Source organism: Anabas testudineus, chromosome 17 (genome assembly GCF_900324465.2).
Source record: "Anabas testudineus chromosome 17, fAnaTes1.2, whole genome shotgun sequence".
Classification (NCBI taxonomy): Eukaryota; Metazoa; Chordata; class Actinopteri; order Anabantiformes; family Anabantidae; genus Anabas; species Anabas testudineus.
Window position 1 is genome coordinate 16798869 of NC_046626.1, and position 13959 is coordinate 16812827.

The 13959-nt window shown below is 39.2% G+C and overlaps 1 protein-coding gene and 1 long non-coding RNA gene across 2 annotated transcripts in view; one reads left to right on the forward strand and one right to left on the reverse strand.

Annotated features, from left to right (window-relative positions):
* Nucleotides 1–2719: 2719 nt before the first annotated feature.
* Nucleotides 2720–11807, forward strand: LOC113172246. The gene is made up of 3 exons (XR_003299740.1): nt 2720–2820; nt 10637–10695; nt 11754–11807. It is a non-coding gene; the product is annotated as an uncharacterized LOC113172246 (long non-coding RNA).
* Nucleotides 11808–12611: 804 nt separating this feature from the next.
* Nucleotides 12612–13959, reverse strand: part of LOC113172245 (retinal-specific phospholipid-transporting ATPase ABCA4-like) — a 28335-nt gene continuing 26987 nt past the window's right edge. The window contains exon 49 of the mRNA XM_026375122.1: nt 12612–13205. Within this exon, the coding sequence (XP_026230907.1) occupies nt 13092–13205 (114 nt within the window). The 3' untranslated portion in view covers nt 12612–13091. The remainder of the gene's footprint in view (nt 13206–13959) is intronic.

Below are 13959 nucleotides of genomic sequence, written 5' to 3' on the forward strand. Positions count from 1 at the left end.
CATCCACTTAATAACATCCACTTGTTATGTATCACACATAAAATGGCCTTTTTTTATTTAAAACAACAGTACTACAGTAAAATACAGTACTTTACTGCAGATTGTTACAAATATGTTTTTTAAATAAATAACATATAAGCATATCATATTATAGATTTCCATTAATAGAAATAACTTTAGCAATGGTTTGAATGAAAATGTAAACAAATGAGCAGAATTGCTTTACTCTGGAGGGCGGTCCCCACAGACAGAGTACAGCATAACAACATGGAATACACAGCAACATGATAAACAATGTGCAGGGAGCATTAACAATAAAAAAATCCCCATGGAGACTGATTTAAAAATAAAAACCATTCAGTGTCCACACAAACAAAACCAAGTAGGCTGAAGAAATATAGTATATGTAAGTACTAAGTAGAAGTAAAAGGTATAGCTGCTACAAAGCACACATCAACATGCAGAATAAGTAACTGCTTTACTGTAAATTAAATGCCAAATCAGTGCAATAAGATGTGATGGACTGGGCGTTTTAGTTGTCAGTGAACACAACATGGTATGTCCTCGATGTATTACCAGAATTTCTTCACTCTCTCTTTTGTTTTTCAGCGGTTTCACCACAATATTAACTGAGCTAAGAATTAAATGACATTTAAAAAAAACCCTCTGTTCATTGAAATCTTGTTGCTTGGTTACAGCTCGGGGTTCAAATGTAATCCCTGTCAGATATCGATAATCAAAGAGGGTGGTGGGAATAAACCAGGCCAATTCAGACTGCTGAATGTGAGCTAGTCTACAGAAGACGTGCTTAACACACAGTGCTACATTTTGAGAGCTATTACCAACCACTCAAATGAATATTTACTGTTCCACTGGGAACTCCTATTTACCATCCTTATAGTACAAACATTAACATTTGCTGACCAGCAGTGTGGATGAGTTGTCAGTCTAGTTTTGCCAGCACAAAGGGGTTAGAATAAAACCCACAGGTTTAGCACTAAAGGGGAATAAACCCTTTGACCATATGTTAGCTGATGTGCAAGGTAGGAATCTGATTAGAAATGATATATGTGATGCTGCAAATCAGTCTGACAGCTGCTAATCCTCTGAGAGTGGGATGTGTCACCTTTACACACACACCAAAGACAGACAGGCCTCAGGAAACAGAAAGAAGAGTGAAGGAAGTAGCAGCTACAGATTTCCACTTTCAAATGGATGTGTAGATGTTTACAAAAAAAGAAAGCGGGGGGGACTAAAAAAAAACAATATTCCTGAGGAATTGTGTTTTTAAAAAGCAGTTTTTGTTGCCTGAGCCAATTTCCAACGTGAGTGAAGAAAGAAGTTGCTTTTAGGAAACATCAAATCAGTTTCGGCTGTGTCAGGTGTGCTCTTATGCAATCGAGGCACGTTTTAGGATTGTGGAAAACAGCCTGAGTTCAAGATAGAGCCGCAGACTGATGTCTCTAAAACAAGTCAACTGTGGTGATTGAAGTCATTAAAGCTAACAGCGACTAGTGGCAGGGAACTTTACATTTAAATGGGTACTATAACAAGACAAGATTTAGCTTTCATCGAAGACCTCCCTTTACATGTCACACTTTATAATTGAGTTTGTCTCCAGATGGGTAAAAATGGAAATTGTGCTCAGATTGCTGTGATTCAAATTGTTGTTTTTGGTTCGGGAATGAAACAAATCTCTGATTTACTGCAGTGTTGTGTGGTGGTGTGACTTAGATTGGACCCTGTGTGTTCTACAGACTGGAAAAAATAACTACAAAAATAATAAGGATACTAATGTTGCATGACTACACTGTCCTATCTCCATGTTGCTCTGGTTAATAAAATGTCATGAGAAAAGCATGAGAGGGTGAAATGTTCTGAATATTTTCTTTGCGTCACATAAGTGGGATTCCTCAACTACTGTGCTGGCTTTCATTTTCTGTTTTTTTAACGAGAAAACTTTTACTAATCCAAGACACGGAATCAAGATGTGCTGAATTTCAATTCATTTTGCAGGATCGTTAGGGGGCAGCTCCTTTAAAGGCATCCTCAGACAACCAGAATGAGACCACACCGAAGGAAAATATCAGAACAAACATGTTCACAGATGTGTCAAAGGATCCTGCAACAGATGTAGCAGCGATTGTGGTCAAAGGTTTGATCACTGAGAGTCACATAAGAACATCCTACTGTGCTGATGTCAATGTAGTTTACTGAAAAGATTCAACCTCATGACTGATTGTGAGCATTCAAATCCAGCAGGACTTAGTTCATGAGATCCTGTTAGTGTTCAATCGAGTCGCAATGAAAGGTGGAGAGATTCTATATATATTTTAACCAGTGGAAAGTAAAGGGACATCCTGTACGGCCGTGAATATTAAACTTCCAAAGTCAGAATAGAACTGTACTGCTATGGAGGAAGATAATCCCGAAATAGTAACATTTGTACTCACTGCCGAAAGAGTAGCCTGCATAAGTACAGGGGGAAGAGTGAGAAAAGAACTTTGACCAGAATGAGAATCACAACGTAAACAGCACCCTCAAACTGAGCAGGGCCAACAAATATGAACAGTTATATCAAAATAGAGGGGAAATATTCATTTAGCAGAAGCAATAATTAAAGGTACTATAAGATGGAAAAAAGAAAAGAGGACGAAGACTGGTGAGCTAATTAAAAATGATGTGAGCACAGTGAGATAATGGAGTTCATTCAGAAGGTGGCAGCAATGCAGAAAGCCAGCAGTAAATCACCAGAGAAGAAGAGGAGGTAGGAGACCAGAGGGGTGGAAGCATGGAGCAGCAAACGTGTGTTGTTGTGAGGTAGGCCTGGTTTGCAACGTGTTTCACTCCTCAAATAAAACCGCTGATAATGTTCATCTGAGACTTGTTAAACCAGAACAGAGCAGGTGTAGATTTCTTTATTCTTTCAAAAGTAAAGTAGTCCCCCTTCTGTTCTTCTGTCCTTGAGTCTGTTCATTTCGCTTCTAATTTTCATTTATTCATTTATGACGATGCACTGAAAATCCTAAATTCACAGTGCAAAACATTATCCATCTTCCATGAGCAAAGCCTGTGCTTTAAAACAGCAATCGCTTTGTCTGCATGTGCTCTCAGACACCGTGGGCCAATCCACTTTGTCTAAACAACGGCTAGATTAAAAATGTCAGCACCAAAATTATTCATAGATCATACTTGAATGGAATTATAACAGCTGGAGACAGTTATATCCTCGCAGAGCAAATAGTTTACAGCGTTTAATGCATGAGTCACCACAGTGGGAATCAATTGTGAGCCTGTCTTTAAAGTTTTCGATCTACAGCACAAGAAGAAACACTTCTTGAACAAATGAGAAACAAACAGTGAGAAGGACACAGAGGCAACTGCATTTCTGCACATTCTGCCAACACCTCCGCTCATTGCTTCACAACACTGCTTTATAATTCCTCCAACAGCGATTACAGACAAAAAAAAAAAAAAAAGAACCCCCGAAACTTGTACTCATAAGCAGCGAAAATGTCACATCCCCTCAAGCAGTTACAGATGATCAAAGCTACTATAAGCTCTGTCCACCAAACCGAATTACTGAACCCTGAGGCGAGAATTATCATCTGAGATTTGTAGATATTTCACTGTGGGGAGATAAAGTAGAGGAAATGGAAACAGGCTACTTGTGAATTTATCATGTTTTGTGTAAGAACACAGCTCCGATTCTTTTCGATTAAATACAGATCCAGACGGATATTTTATATATTTTTTTGCCCTTCACGCCGTTGCTCCACATCATTTGTGTTAATTTTGAATGTCACTCGTTCTGGATTTGCATTTCTGGATTTGGCTGCACTCCTCTGCAATCATCCCTTATCTGTGTGCACAGCAGCAAAGGGTTCGTCTCTCTGAATGAATATGTTCAATAAACCTGTCACAGCCCAGACTTGTTGACTCTGTATTGACTCAGGTTACAGGCATCCATCCTTTTTATTAGCTTCAGCTTGGCTACAGATTTACAACGTGATGTTCTGCCCACACATGACAATGCCATTAAAACACACAGTCACTGTATAGAGTTTACACGTTTGTTGTTCTGCTGTGTTATATTGTTGCTTTTGGTACTTTGAGCTGAAGAATACAGGCCTGGTATATTGGTTTTGTAGACACATATTGTTCAAGTGATCATCTTTATCTGTGTCAGGACTGGCATCCAGTCAGGTTATTCCAGGACATTTCCAAAAATGTGGAACTATTCCTTTTACAGGATGGACAAAGCAAGTTTCCTCTTTAAGCATGGTGCTTTCATCCGTCACTACATTGTTAACATAACCAGAGAAATTGTTCTCTGTATTAGTCATGGGAAGAATAGAAGTTGACAGTGAGCCGCAGTAAGCTACAATAGATGTGACTGTAAACAGTCAACCTTATTGTCTTTGACATTAAGGGGCTAATAATGGGTTGGCATCACCTCCATTACACTCAGCTTCTGCAGCGGGTTAGGCGGGACAAATGTGCTGTCAGCCTGTTGTGCATTAGGTGTATTAAAGCAGACTGTGCATGTGTACATCAGCTATTTCTAAAAGCTGCCGTTCTGCAACTATCCGCGGTTTTATTTGAGTGTAGTCGTGTCAAACACTGTTCGTGATCAACCTCCTCAATTAAGTGGATGTGTGTTTATCTAGCATCACACTGCGGTATGTTTGTGCACATTTTAGAGAAATGTAACCTGTTCGGACTTTTTAATGGTCTAAAATAAAATCAATTAGATATTCATGAGGGAATCATATGTAATCCCCAGGCAAGTGATTCAATTATGGTCTGTAAATGAGGCATGTCTGACCTTTAAAAGGGAACTATTCATAGTCCATTTTCCACGACTGTCTCTACGGTTCAGCTCATCTATTTTGCATTTCCTGATGAATCAAATAGACTTTACAATAGTAGAACATTTCAGACGGTGTTGAGTGACAACACAATCTGCAATTGTTGTCTAATTATCCTGTTCTTTAACTTTTAAATTGAATGACTTGATTCAGAGTTGGTTCAGTTAAAAAAGTGCTAAGAAAAGTGCTTTGCTAAGTTACTGTTTTCAGTATTTACAATCTCATGATGTGCAGCCAAATGCAGATAACCTGCAGAATCTTTGTTTATATGTACAAATTCTAGTCACAATCCCAAAATTTTCAGAGAAGACATGATTTTTCCCAAGCGGTTCAGCTGTTTTGCAGCATTTTTTATAGATAAGGAGGTGAAAAGTTATCCGACAACATAAGAAATGCTCATTTTCTGTCACTGTGAATGGGAGCATGTCAGTCAGAGAGCAGAAAACATAACTCTGATCCAACCACCAGCAGAGAAATGACAGGACAAAGTGCAGACAGTCTTGTCTGTGTAGTGTTCAAGCAGTGGGTTTGAAATGTTTTCTTAGCAGTAGAACTGAAGAGTAAGTGCCAGACCAGCAACTAGACTCCCCGGGGAGACATTCGCCCCCAAGTTTACGTTTTGTTTAATGTGCTGCAGCTGAGTAGGTAATTAGCAAACTGACGTTAACGGCGCCCTCTTCCCCTGTAAGTGTTTGGCTGCTCGTTCATCAGCATGAGTTGCAGGATGTTGTCCAAAGTCTTTGGTTACACTTGTGACAGATGCACAGTGAGTCAAACAAAATCATATGTGAAAACTCGGCCTCGACCCGTATAGACATCGCAAGACTCGATTTGGCCAGTTATGGATGGGCTTGTTCTGTATCTTCATAAAAAGTGCACTTGAACTAAATTAATATTTAAAATGACCACTCTCTGCTTTTAAAGACCCACCCATTCTCCTACAGTTGGTAGAATATGTGCAGTTTTTCTAACTTAGCAGATGGGTTGTTCCAAACATCTAGGAGAATTAGTCTCCGTGTCTTCTTGTCTCTTCTTGAAATCACATGCTGACTCAGTGCTGCTGAGATGTGGTGGCCAGACCACCTGTTGCTTGTTCTTGTTGCTGAAATTAGTCCCGGCTGTATTTTGGGGCTTGTTGTCATGTTTCAGAGTGAATGTGGGACCAACCAGATGCCTTCTTGATTGTTTTGCCTTATGGCATCTAAAGTACCTAAAATGCTTTTGCGCTAGTAAATACGGCGTGATTAATCTAAAGTGTGATTATATAACCACAAATGTCCTCTAATTTAATCTATATGTTCATAAATGAACCATGGACATATCATGGGAACAGAATATCAGACTCACTTGACTGGCACATAAGCTGGAAAAAACCTTTCTTCCACGTTGTGCGGCTCGCTGCACGTCCACATTAGTGTGTCTCTGCTGGCTCCATCTGCAGACTCCTGCTCGCTCCACAGACTTTATACTGTGATGAAGTTGCTTTTCCATGCTGCTGTTGGGACAACAGGGACAGGGGTTAATGCATAGAAACCAATGTGTTGTCAGTTATGTTGAGATTATTAAATGTGGAGCAACACCTACAGTAAAGATAAATTGCTGTGCTCTAAATTCTTAAGTTAGAAATCTGTGTTTCTGTAATATTCGAGTCGTGGAAAACTGCTCAGAGAAGTTTTGAGATTTCCATTAGAAAAGTCTTCATAGCTGTTCTTTCCTTATTTTTGTGACCTGTAGGTGAGGCAAAACAACCCCTGCCTGTCAGACATTTTTCATGATCAATAGGCCAAGAATAGCACTTGAAGGTGAGCCGTGTCGATCAGTCTTTCTCAATCATTTTTTTCTTCTATTACCCCCGGGGTCGATTCCACTGCCTTTATTCGCACTCCTCCCGGGGGAGTAACAGCATGGAGCTGGGGTGCTGTGAGAAAGCTAATGAATGTATTTGTCATATCTCTAATGGCTCACTATATCACCACAGCACCTTGGCTTGAGATTTATGGTATTCATGTCTGCAGAGAGGCAAATGCATTCTGTCTTAGGATTTTCAGTTTCTGTGTACCAATGATGAGACACCTTGGGAGAACATTAAATTGACGGTACCGGAGTCTTTTCTGAGCCAAATGTTGACAATGTGCCACGGTAAATGATGGCCTAAACACATAGAGCTGGGAAGTTGGTATTCACATCAGCAAAAGAGCAAGAATGGCAAACTAATGATGAGTCAACTCTTACTATTGATTAGAGCCTGCTTATTTTAGTCCCCGGGGCCCACACAAGCCCACACACCCAGACTAACAATATCAGCTTACGCTCAAGTTATGCCGAGATGTCTTTACTGATAGAAACTCCAGAAACTTTCTCTCACTGTCTTTTTTTTTTTTTTACACTTGCAAATTTAATTCACCAGCAGAACTTCGTCTTCCATTAAGTCCCAAGTGAGAATGTTTTTTTTTTTTTTTTACGCTCTCTAAATGTAAATGATATATCGGGTTGTTAGGAGCACAACTGAAGAAGACAACGACAAGTGTTTACAAGAAGTGTATTAAGAGAAGTTGAAGTAATTAGTGCATGAATACATATTTCCCTGAGCTCTGTCTATGATCCATTTAGCACAAATTACCAAGGGATATAAGTTATTCCTCACTTGTTGATCAACTCCAGTGGGAGTGTTGAAGTGTGAACAATGAAGGTTTGAGTCAGCAGCATATTTCATTTGTTTTTTGTTTTAGTTTAGTTTTGTTTTAGTTGTGCAAGTAGATTTTGTGCAGCATAAATATTAGTGTGTGGGTATGTGAGAGAGGGGATAGAGAAATATTTGTTCATGATTTCTCAAGGGCATCTCCTGCAGCTTCTGTAGAGGCAAGAACACACACGTACGAGGCGAGAAGATGCAGGCTGGCTGCACGGTTCTGATGCACTTTAAAAGCACACTTGATCAGCAATTCCTTCTATGAGCCCACACATCCCTCAGACTTCAAAAGACACCTCCCGAAGTTTCGGGGCACAGACCTGAGAAGACAAGAGGGGGATACCTTAGCAGAGTTGCTTTGCTTCATTGACAGAGACTTTGCTGGGGTATTTTCATAAACCTACTGCCCTCATGTGGTTGGTCCTGGGTCAGAAACAGGGCAAAAACATTCCTGAGCACAAAATAAAACTTTGGCAGTCATTGATTATTCAGAAATGTATTGCAGACTTTTTATGACCTGCTTTGGAAAACAAAATAATGGTGATGCAATTCAGTTTATGCCACTTATGAGCATCCCTATGGTTTGATTCTGTCAGGAAACTGATTGATTACAAGCAAATGACTGATGATCTCAGACTTCTCAGGGAAAATCCCATGATTACAGTAATTTGAGAAAGAGCTAAGCTTTTGCTCTGCATAGATATTATTGATGTGGATGGTGCTCTTTAATCTTTCAGATTCTGAAACAGTATATGAGGTTTGGATGGACATATGTAAGAATATGGCCACCATGTGCCTGTATGCACACCTATGTCTGCACATGCTCCTGATGTGTCAGTGAATGGTGTCCTGCTACAAGACCTGGATCAGGCCATGCCTACACTGATAGATATAGGGGTGCCACTGGTGGTCCCACCAATGATGGTGTTCTTTGTCAAATGACAGTTGACCTACACGGTGCTGTGTCTGTGTCTGACAGTTTGGTCAGAATCGTAATTGATGCCATTTTGTAGGGCTCTCCTGGTGTAACAGCCTTTCTTCTGGTATCTCCTCCATGTTCTTCAGACTGTTTGGAGATGCAGCAAAACGTCATGCAACTACTGGGCCATCTTGGAGTAACTGTGCCACCTCATTGGGCTGTCCATGAGGTTCTGCCTCATTCTGCCAGTGACAAGGACACTAGCACAGCACAAAAGAGTCATCCAGAAGAGAGAGAGAGAGCATTTGTGTGTGGTCACCTCATCCAAAACCATTGTTGCATTGTTAACCAGTGTTAATACTGTATTGAATCTACTCTCTGCATGCCCTGCATACCAGAATAGCAGAGGATAAAGAAAAGCAGAGGTTTTTTAGAACAGGAAGTCAGACTTTAAATGCATTTAGTTCCAAGGTTACAACATGTGCTGCTCGATTGAATACTGTGTTTGTTTTTTCATCTTTTGCACTTCAGATGTATTATGGTGCGTTACACCCTCGTGCTGCTGAACACTTGTAGAAGAAGCTGCAACCTTCTTTACAGAGACAGGCCTGAAACTAGTGATTGATCTTGGTGGTTGTGGCTGTTGTGTTTTCTATATCGTAATAATTCTGCCCCATGATAAAAAAAAAACTGTCATATTATGATTTTGATGATAAACTGTAGTTGTACTATGATGTCATCCATATTTCTATTACAAACATTGTGATATGTAGTAGTTTTAAATCCACATTGCCGAAGCTTGTTACTAACTGTAAATGCCTTTCCCCCTTTTTCATTGTCCCCCTCTCTCCCTCTCTCATATAACATACAGCTCAGTAGATGTACCAGTTTAATGCACTTTTTTTTTTAACTTTTGACTCTTACTTAGCAACTTCTTCTCCTCCAGAAGCTTATTTTTGCCACTTTCAGCACAGATACACCAATAACCTTTTCTGACTCCATCCTTCAACCATGCCCCCAATTAAACTCATGACCTAAAATATCCACCACACTGGCTCAGCTTAAGAAAAGGACATAAAAAAAAAAACACCAAATGCTGTAAGAGTCAGACACATACTGTCTCCAGCAGCACACATCATATCTCAGAGCCACAGGAACAATTAAAGTTTTCGGTGCAAAGTCCATATATTTCCTTTACTGACCACGAAAGTTTACTTATTACTCTGTGTTAAACTGGACTTTTGAATCATAAGGGATGTGGTCATTTCATTTCATTGTAGTCTGTTTTTCAGTCTTTGTGCTTTTCATATTTTTTGAGACTGACTGAGCACAGAATCACCAAATGTTACTGTGCTGACACCTCTTTATACGAGACAGATTTTAAAAATGATCAAAGACGAGACTTCGACTCTGTTGTGTAGGTCAAACTCAAGAACTTCTGAGTTTTCTTTTTTTCCCATATGCAACGTGGTACGTAGCATCTTTTGTGAGACTCTTCCTCCCTGTTCAATGTCCAATTTTCAGACTCACCATCGTTGTCATGTAACAGAAGCTTTGATACCTGGTATTAATGTTGTGATTCAACACTTAAATGTTGTAAATCACTGCTATCTACAGTGGATATAGAATTAATTCAGACTCCTCACTGCATTGAGGTCTTTGACACATCTAGGAAAAGTGCCTGATGACTGTTCGAAGTACTGTAACACTTTCCAAACCCATTTTTGCCACCGTTGTTGTCATTAATTACATAAATTTGCAACATGAAGTGAAGGGGTCTGAACACACTCAAACCGCCATAGAATAGATGTTGCAATAAGCAGTTTATCACATAATAAACTTCATATGTATTGATTGAAGGCAGGAAGCCTTGGATCAATGTACACTGTGTGTGTGTGTGTATGTGATTAGGAGCAGCTGGTGTAGTAGGGGGGGGTGACTGTGGGGCTGAGGTGCCATGTTAATTAAGCTGATAGTCACTGGTCGTGTCCACAGGAGTTGACTCACTAAGAACTGTGTCTCCTCTCTCTGTGCCACATCAGACTATACGTGAAGAACGCTGTGTGTGAATATATCAGATTATGAAGCAACATGTGGACTGAAAGTTCTGATATTATCGCAGTTATTCAATTTCAAATTTCATACTCTTCTTCTCAGAACTGCCATATTGCCAGGGGGTTGCAGCCACGCCGGCCACCTGCTGTGCACACAACCAGGTAAGTGTGACCATAAAATCTTTCATCTAAAAACAGAATTTCACTGCCAGCAAAAAAAGATTTTCTTTCACATAGTATTAGTATTGGTTTCATATTTTGGATGTATATCATTGTATTATATAGTGTTAGACTAGAACAATGACACATTTTAATGATGCAGTTATAATTTAAATTTCTCCTAAGAAAAGGTCACATTCACTTCACTTTCATTTCGTAGCTGCTTTCCACCAGTGGTTTTAGACTTCCTTAACATAGTCTCCTGTTGTTTCATTTGATTAAATTCAAATTTTAGGTATTTAGCAGTTCAATGTGACAGAGAACAGTCAAATTAAAAACAATAGGAGCTAACGGGGCCTGAAGTCAACAACAAGTTTGCAGCAGTTCCACTAGAGTGATTTCTTGCCACAGTGAAGCAAGGCCGCAGAAAAAGGTTTAATGAGAGCAGAACATGTTCACTGATGTATGGCAAGACCGGATGTTTGACCTGATCACAAACGTGTTGATCGCACTCGGTCGGCACGCAGGCGGTATGTCTGTGAAGATTCACAGAGGCACAGTGAGTGCTACTTGGTGGCAGGTTTAACACTTTTCAATGCACATGTGCAGGAAACTGTGTTTTGATCATGCAGTTACCGTCCTCCGGTTCTGCCATGTTGGCCAAAAAAAAAAAAAACAACATTCAATCACGATGGTGAGTCACTAAACATCTCTGTAGCTGAGCTTCAGAGAAAGAGAAATGTTATATTTTTTATTCCACTGTGTTTATTTAACAGCAGATTAGTTGTTTACACACGCTCATAATCCATCCAAGAGAATGTGGTGCACAGTGGATAAAGTCAGCTTAGTGCCTCCTCAACAAAATACAGCATTAAACTGCTGCTTACTGTGTCATTAATAATTTAATAATAATAATTTATTCTTGTGATATTTATATGGTGTAAATATTTAGATTGCTAATGCAGTAGCAGTTAAACCATGCTGTGTTCCTGCAGGTGATTGAACCCAGATAAACTTTTATCTCTGACTATTTCTACGTTTATATTTTCTTGTCTTCACAGTTTCCCAGAGCTCAGAGTGACACATTCAGATGTCTTGTTTTGTCCAAACAACAGTCCCTACCTCAAGTATCCAGGTTTGTGTAATTTAAGATGAGGACAAAGCAGCAAATTGTCCCCATTTGAGAAGCTACAACATGAAGTTTGGTGATTTGCACATGAAACATTATCAACACCAGTAGCACAACTGATTCATTCCCAAAGTCCCTGAATTGTTTTGTATGTAAAATCTTGGTTTGTAAAGTAGCTCTACCTCAGGCAGTCTGCTCTATATTAGGATTTATTGGTATTCAGTAGTATACAAACACTCACATTTCACAGTTTGTTACAGCACGACTCGTTTTCTCTCCCACAGTGGCAATATTCATGCTCATCAGCTTCATCCAGATGTCCATATGGGCAGGAGATGGGAGCGTGAGATCCACACCAGAGAATTCATTAGTAGTCCCGAAATGCACAGTGCCGCCATCCATCCGTTTCTTTGAGGTAACCAATGAAATTCAGACTGTTGGGGTGGCCTGAGGCAATGACACCATCACTTGCGGCAGGAGAACAGTAATTGGACTGCGTGTCAGATAAATTCAGGTTGTGACTAGCCACTCAGCACATTGTTGCCTTGGCCCAGATGCAGAGCTGTCTCTGAGGCACCAGCCAACAGTAGATCTTTGCTTTTCAGTGGAGGTCAGAAGGGATCTTGTAGGTCAGCAGAGGGCAACATCTTTTACTAGATTACTAAAAAAACCTTACAGTGTCATCCAGCAGCTGTCTTCTTTAAATGCAGTAAGAGAAGCAGAAGAGAGCTAAAAACATTTAATAAGATTTACTGCACTTTGCAAATACTTTATGAAACTTTGGGCGGTTTTATTTGGAATTCGTGATACAGTACAAATCAAATCAGCTAGGCGAGACGGCACAGCATAAAGTACAAAGCATGTTAAAGGTTTATTTTTCAGATACAAAATTGGATTCCCCTTTATTTACATTGATCTGAAACTTAATTTTTTTCTGATATTTCAAGAGGAATATTTTGTAATGACACAATATGAGATGACAAATACAGTACATCACTGACGGTAAACAAATTTTTCAATCATGCCATCAACATTAAATGATGCTTCATTTAACATGGTACATAAACCTAAAGTGTGCATTCATTTACATATTAAAAAAAAAAATACTGCTTCTAAAGTGCTTATGTATTCATTGCACATTGGATTGTATAAATATATACATATTCTATCTATGTAAGCAGAAATCTTTGTTTTTCCCCCACTTAACAATTTGGCTAGTGAGATATTAACAGTGGTGGAAAGTTAACGCGTTTAAACATGAACTTTTTCATTATTTCCTCTTCACTGGTGAAACCTTGATGTCTTTCCGTCCACCTCCTGTTCTTCGGTGCAATGTAATGTCCTCCTCTTCTCCTGTCTGTTGCTTGGCAAAGTTGACAAACACCTGAAACAGAGAAACTTATTTAAATTCATTGTCATTATAAAAAAATCATACTTTTTTTTTTTTTTTTTTTTTACAGTAGCTTGGTGGTGCTGGACTAATATTTTAGGAAACCAGGTAAGAGCAAGTTAATATTTAGGTATTAGGAGTAATATCTCACTAATAACAGTCTAACAATGTCTGTAGTGATAACGATTGATGGCATGACCTCCTCCTCCATGTCATGTGATGTTTTGTTTTTTAATGATGATATAACAAAGGGTGTCTCTGTATAATGGACATTGATTCAAAGGTGCTGTGAGATGAGCCACAGGAGCAGAGGGGGCAAAGCAATGTGTGAAGAAAGAATTCAGTCATTAACTTTTTTCATTTTCTTATTTACTGCAGACATTGGAAACCAACCTAATGTCAACCCAGTCAACTTAATGCTACAGAAACAAACATCAGAAGATTACCAAGCTGTAAAGTATGAACTTTTTTACTGTTTCTTTTCATAACTACGTGAAACATAAAAACATTTTTCCTGCTTTAAGTATGGGTTTATGATTTTCTCCAGTACTGATGTGCCCATATGTATTATTCATTTTATAAAACATAGAATAAGGTTTGCATCTTCATTCATTCAGGTTTTCTGAGAGCTCTTCTGTAATACAACAGTAACATTTGCCTCAGCTCTGGAGAAACAAATCCATATGCAAATATATTCAAGTTATGTTAAAAGAAAGAATATGCTCCTGATTCAGTCTGCAACTAATGA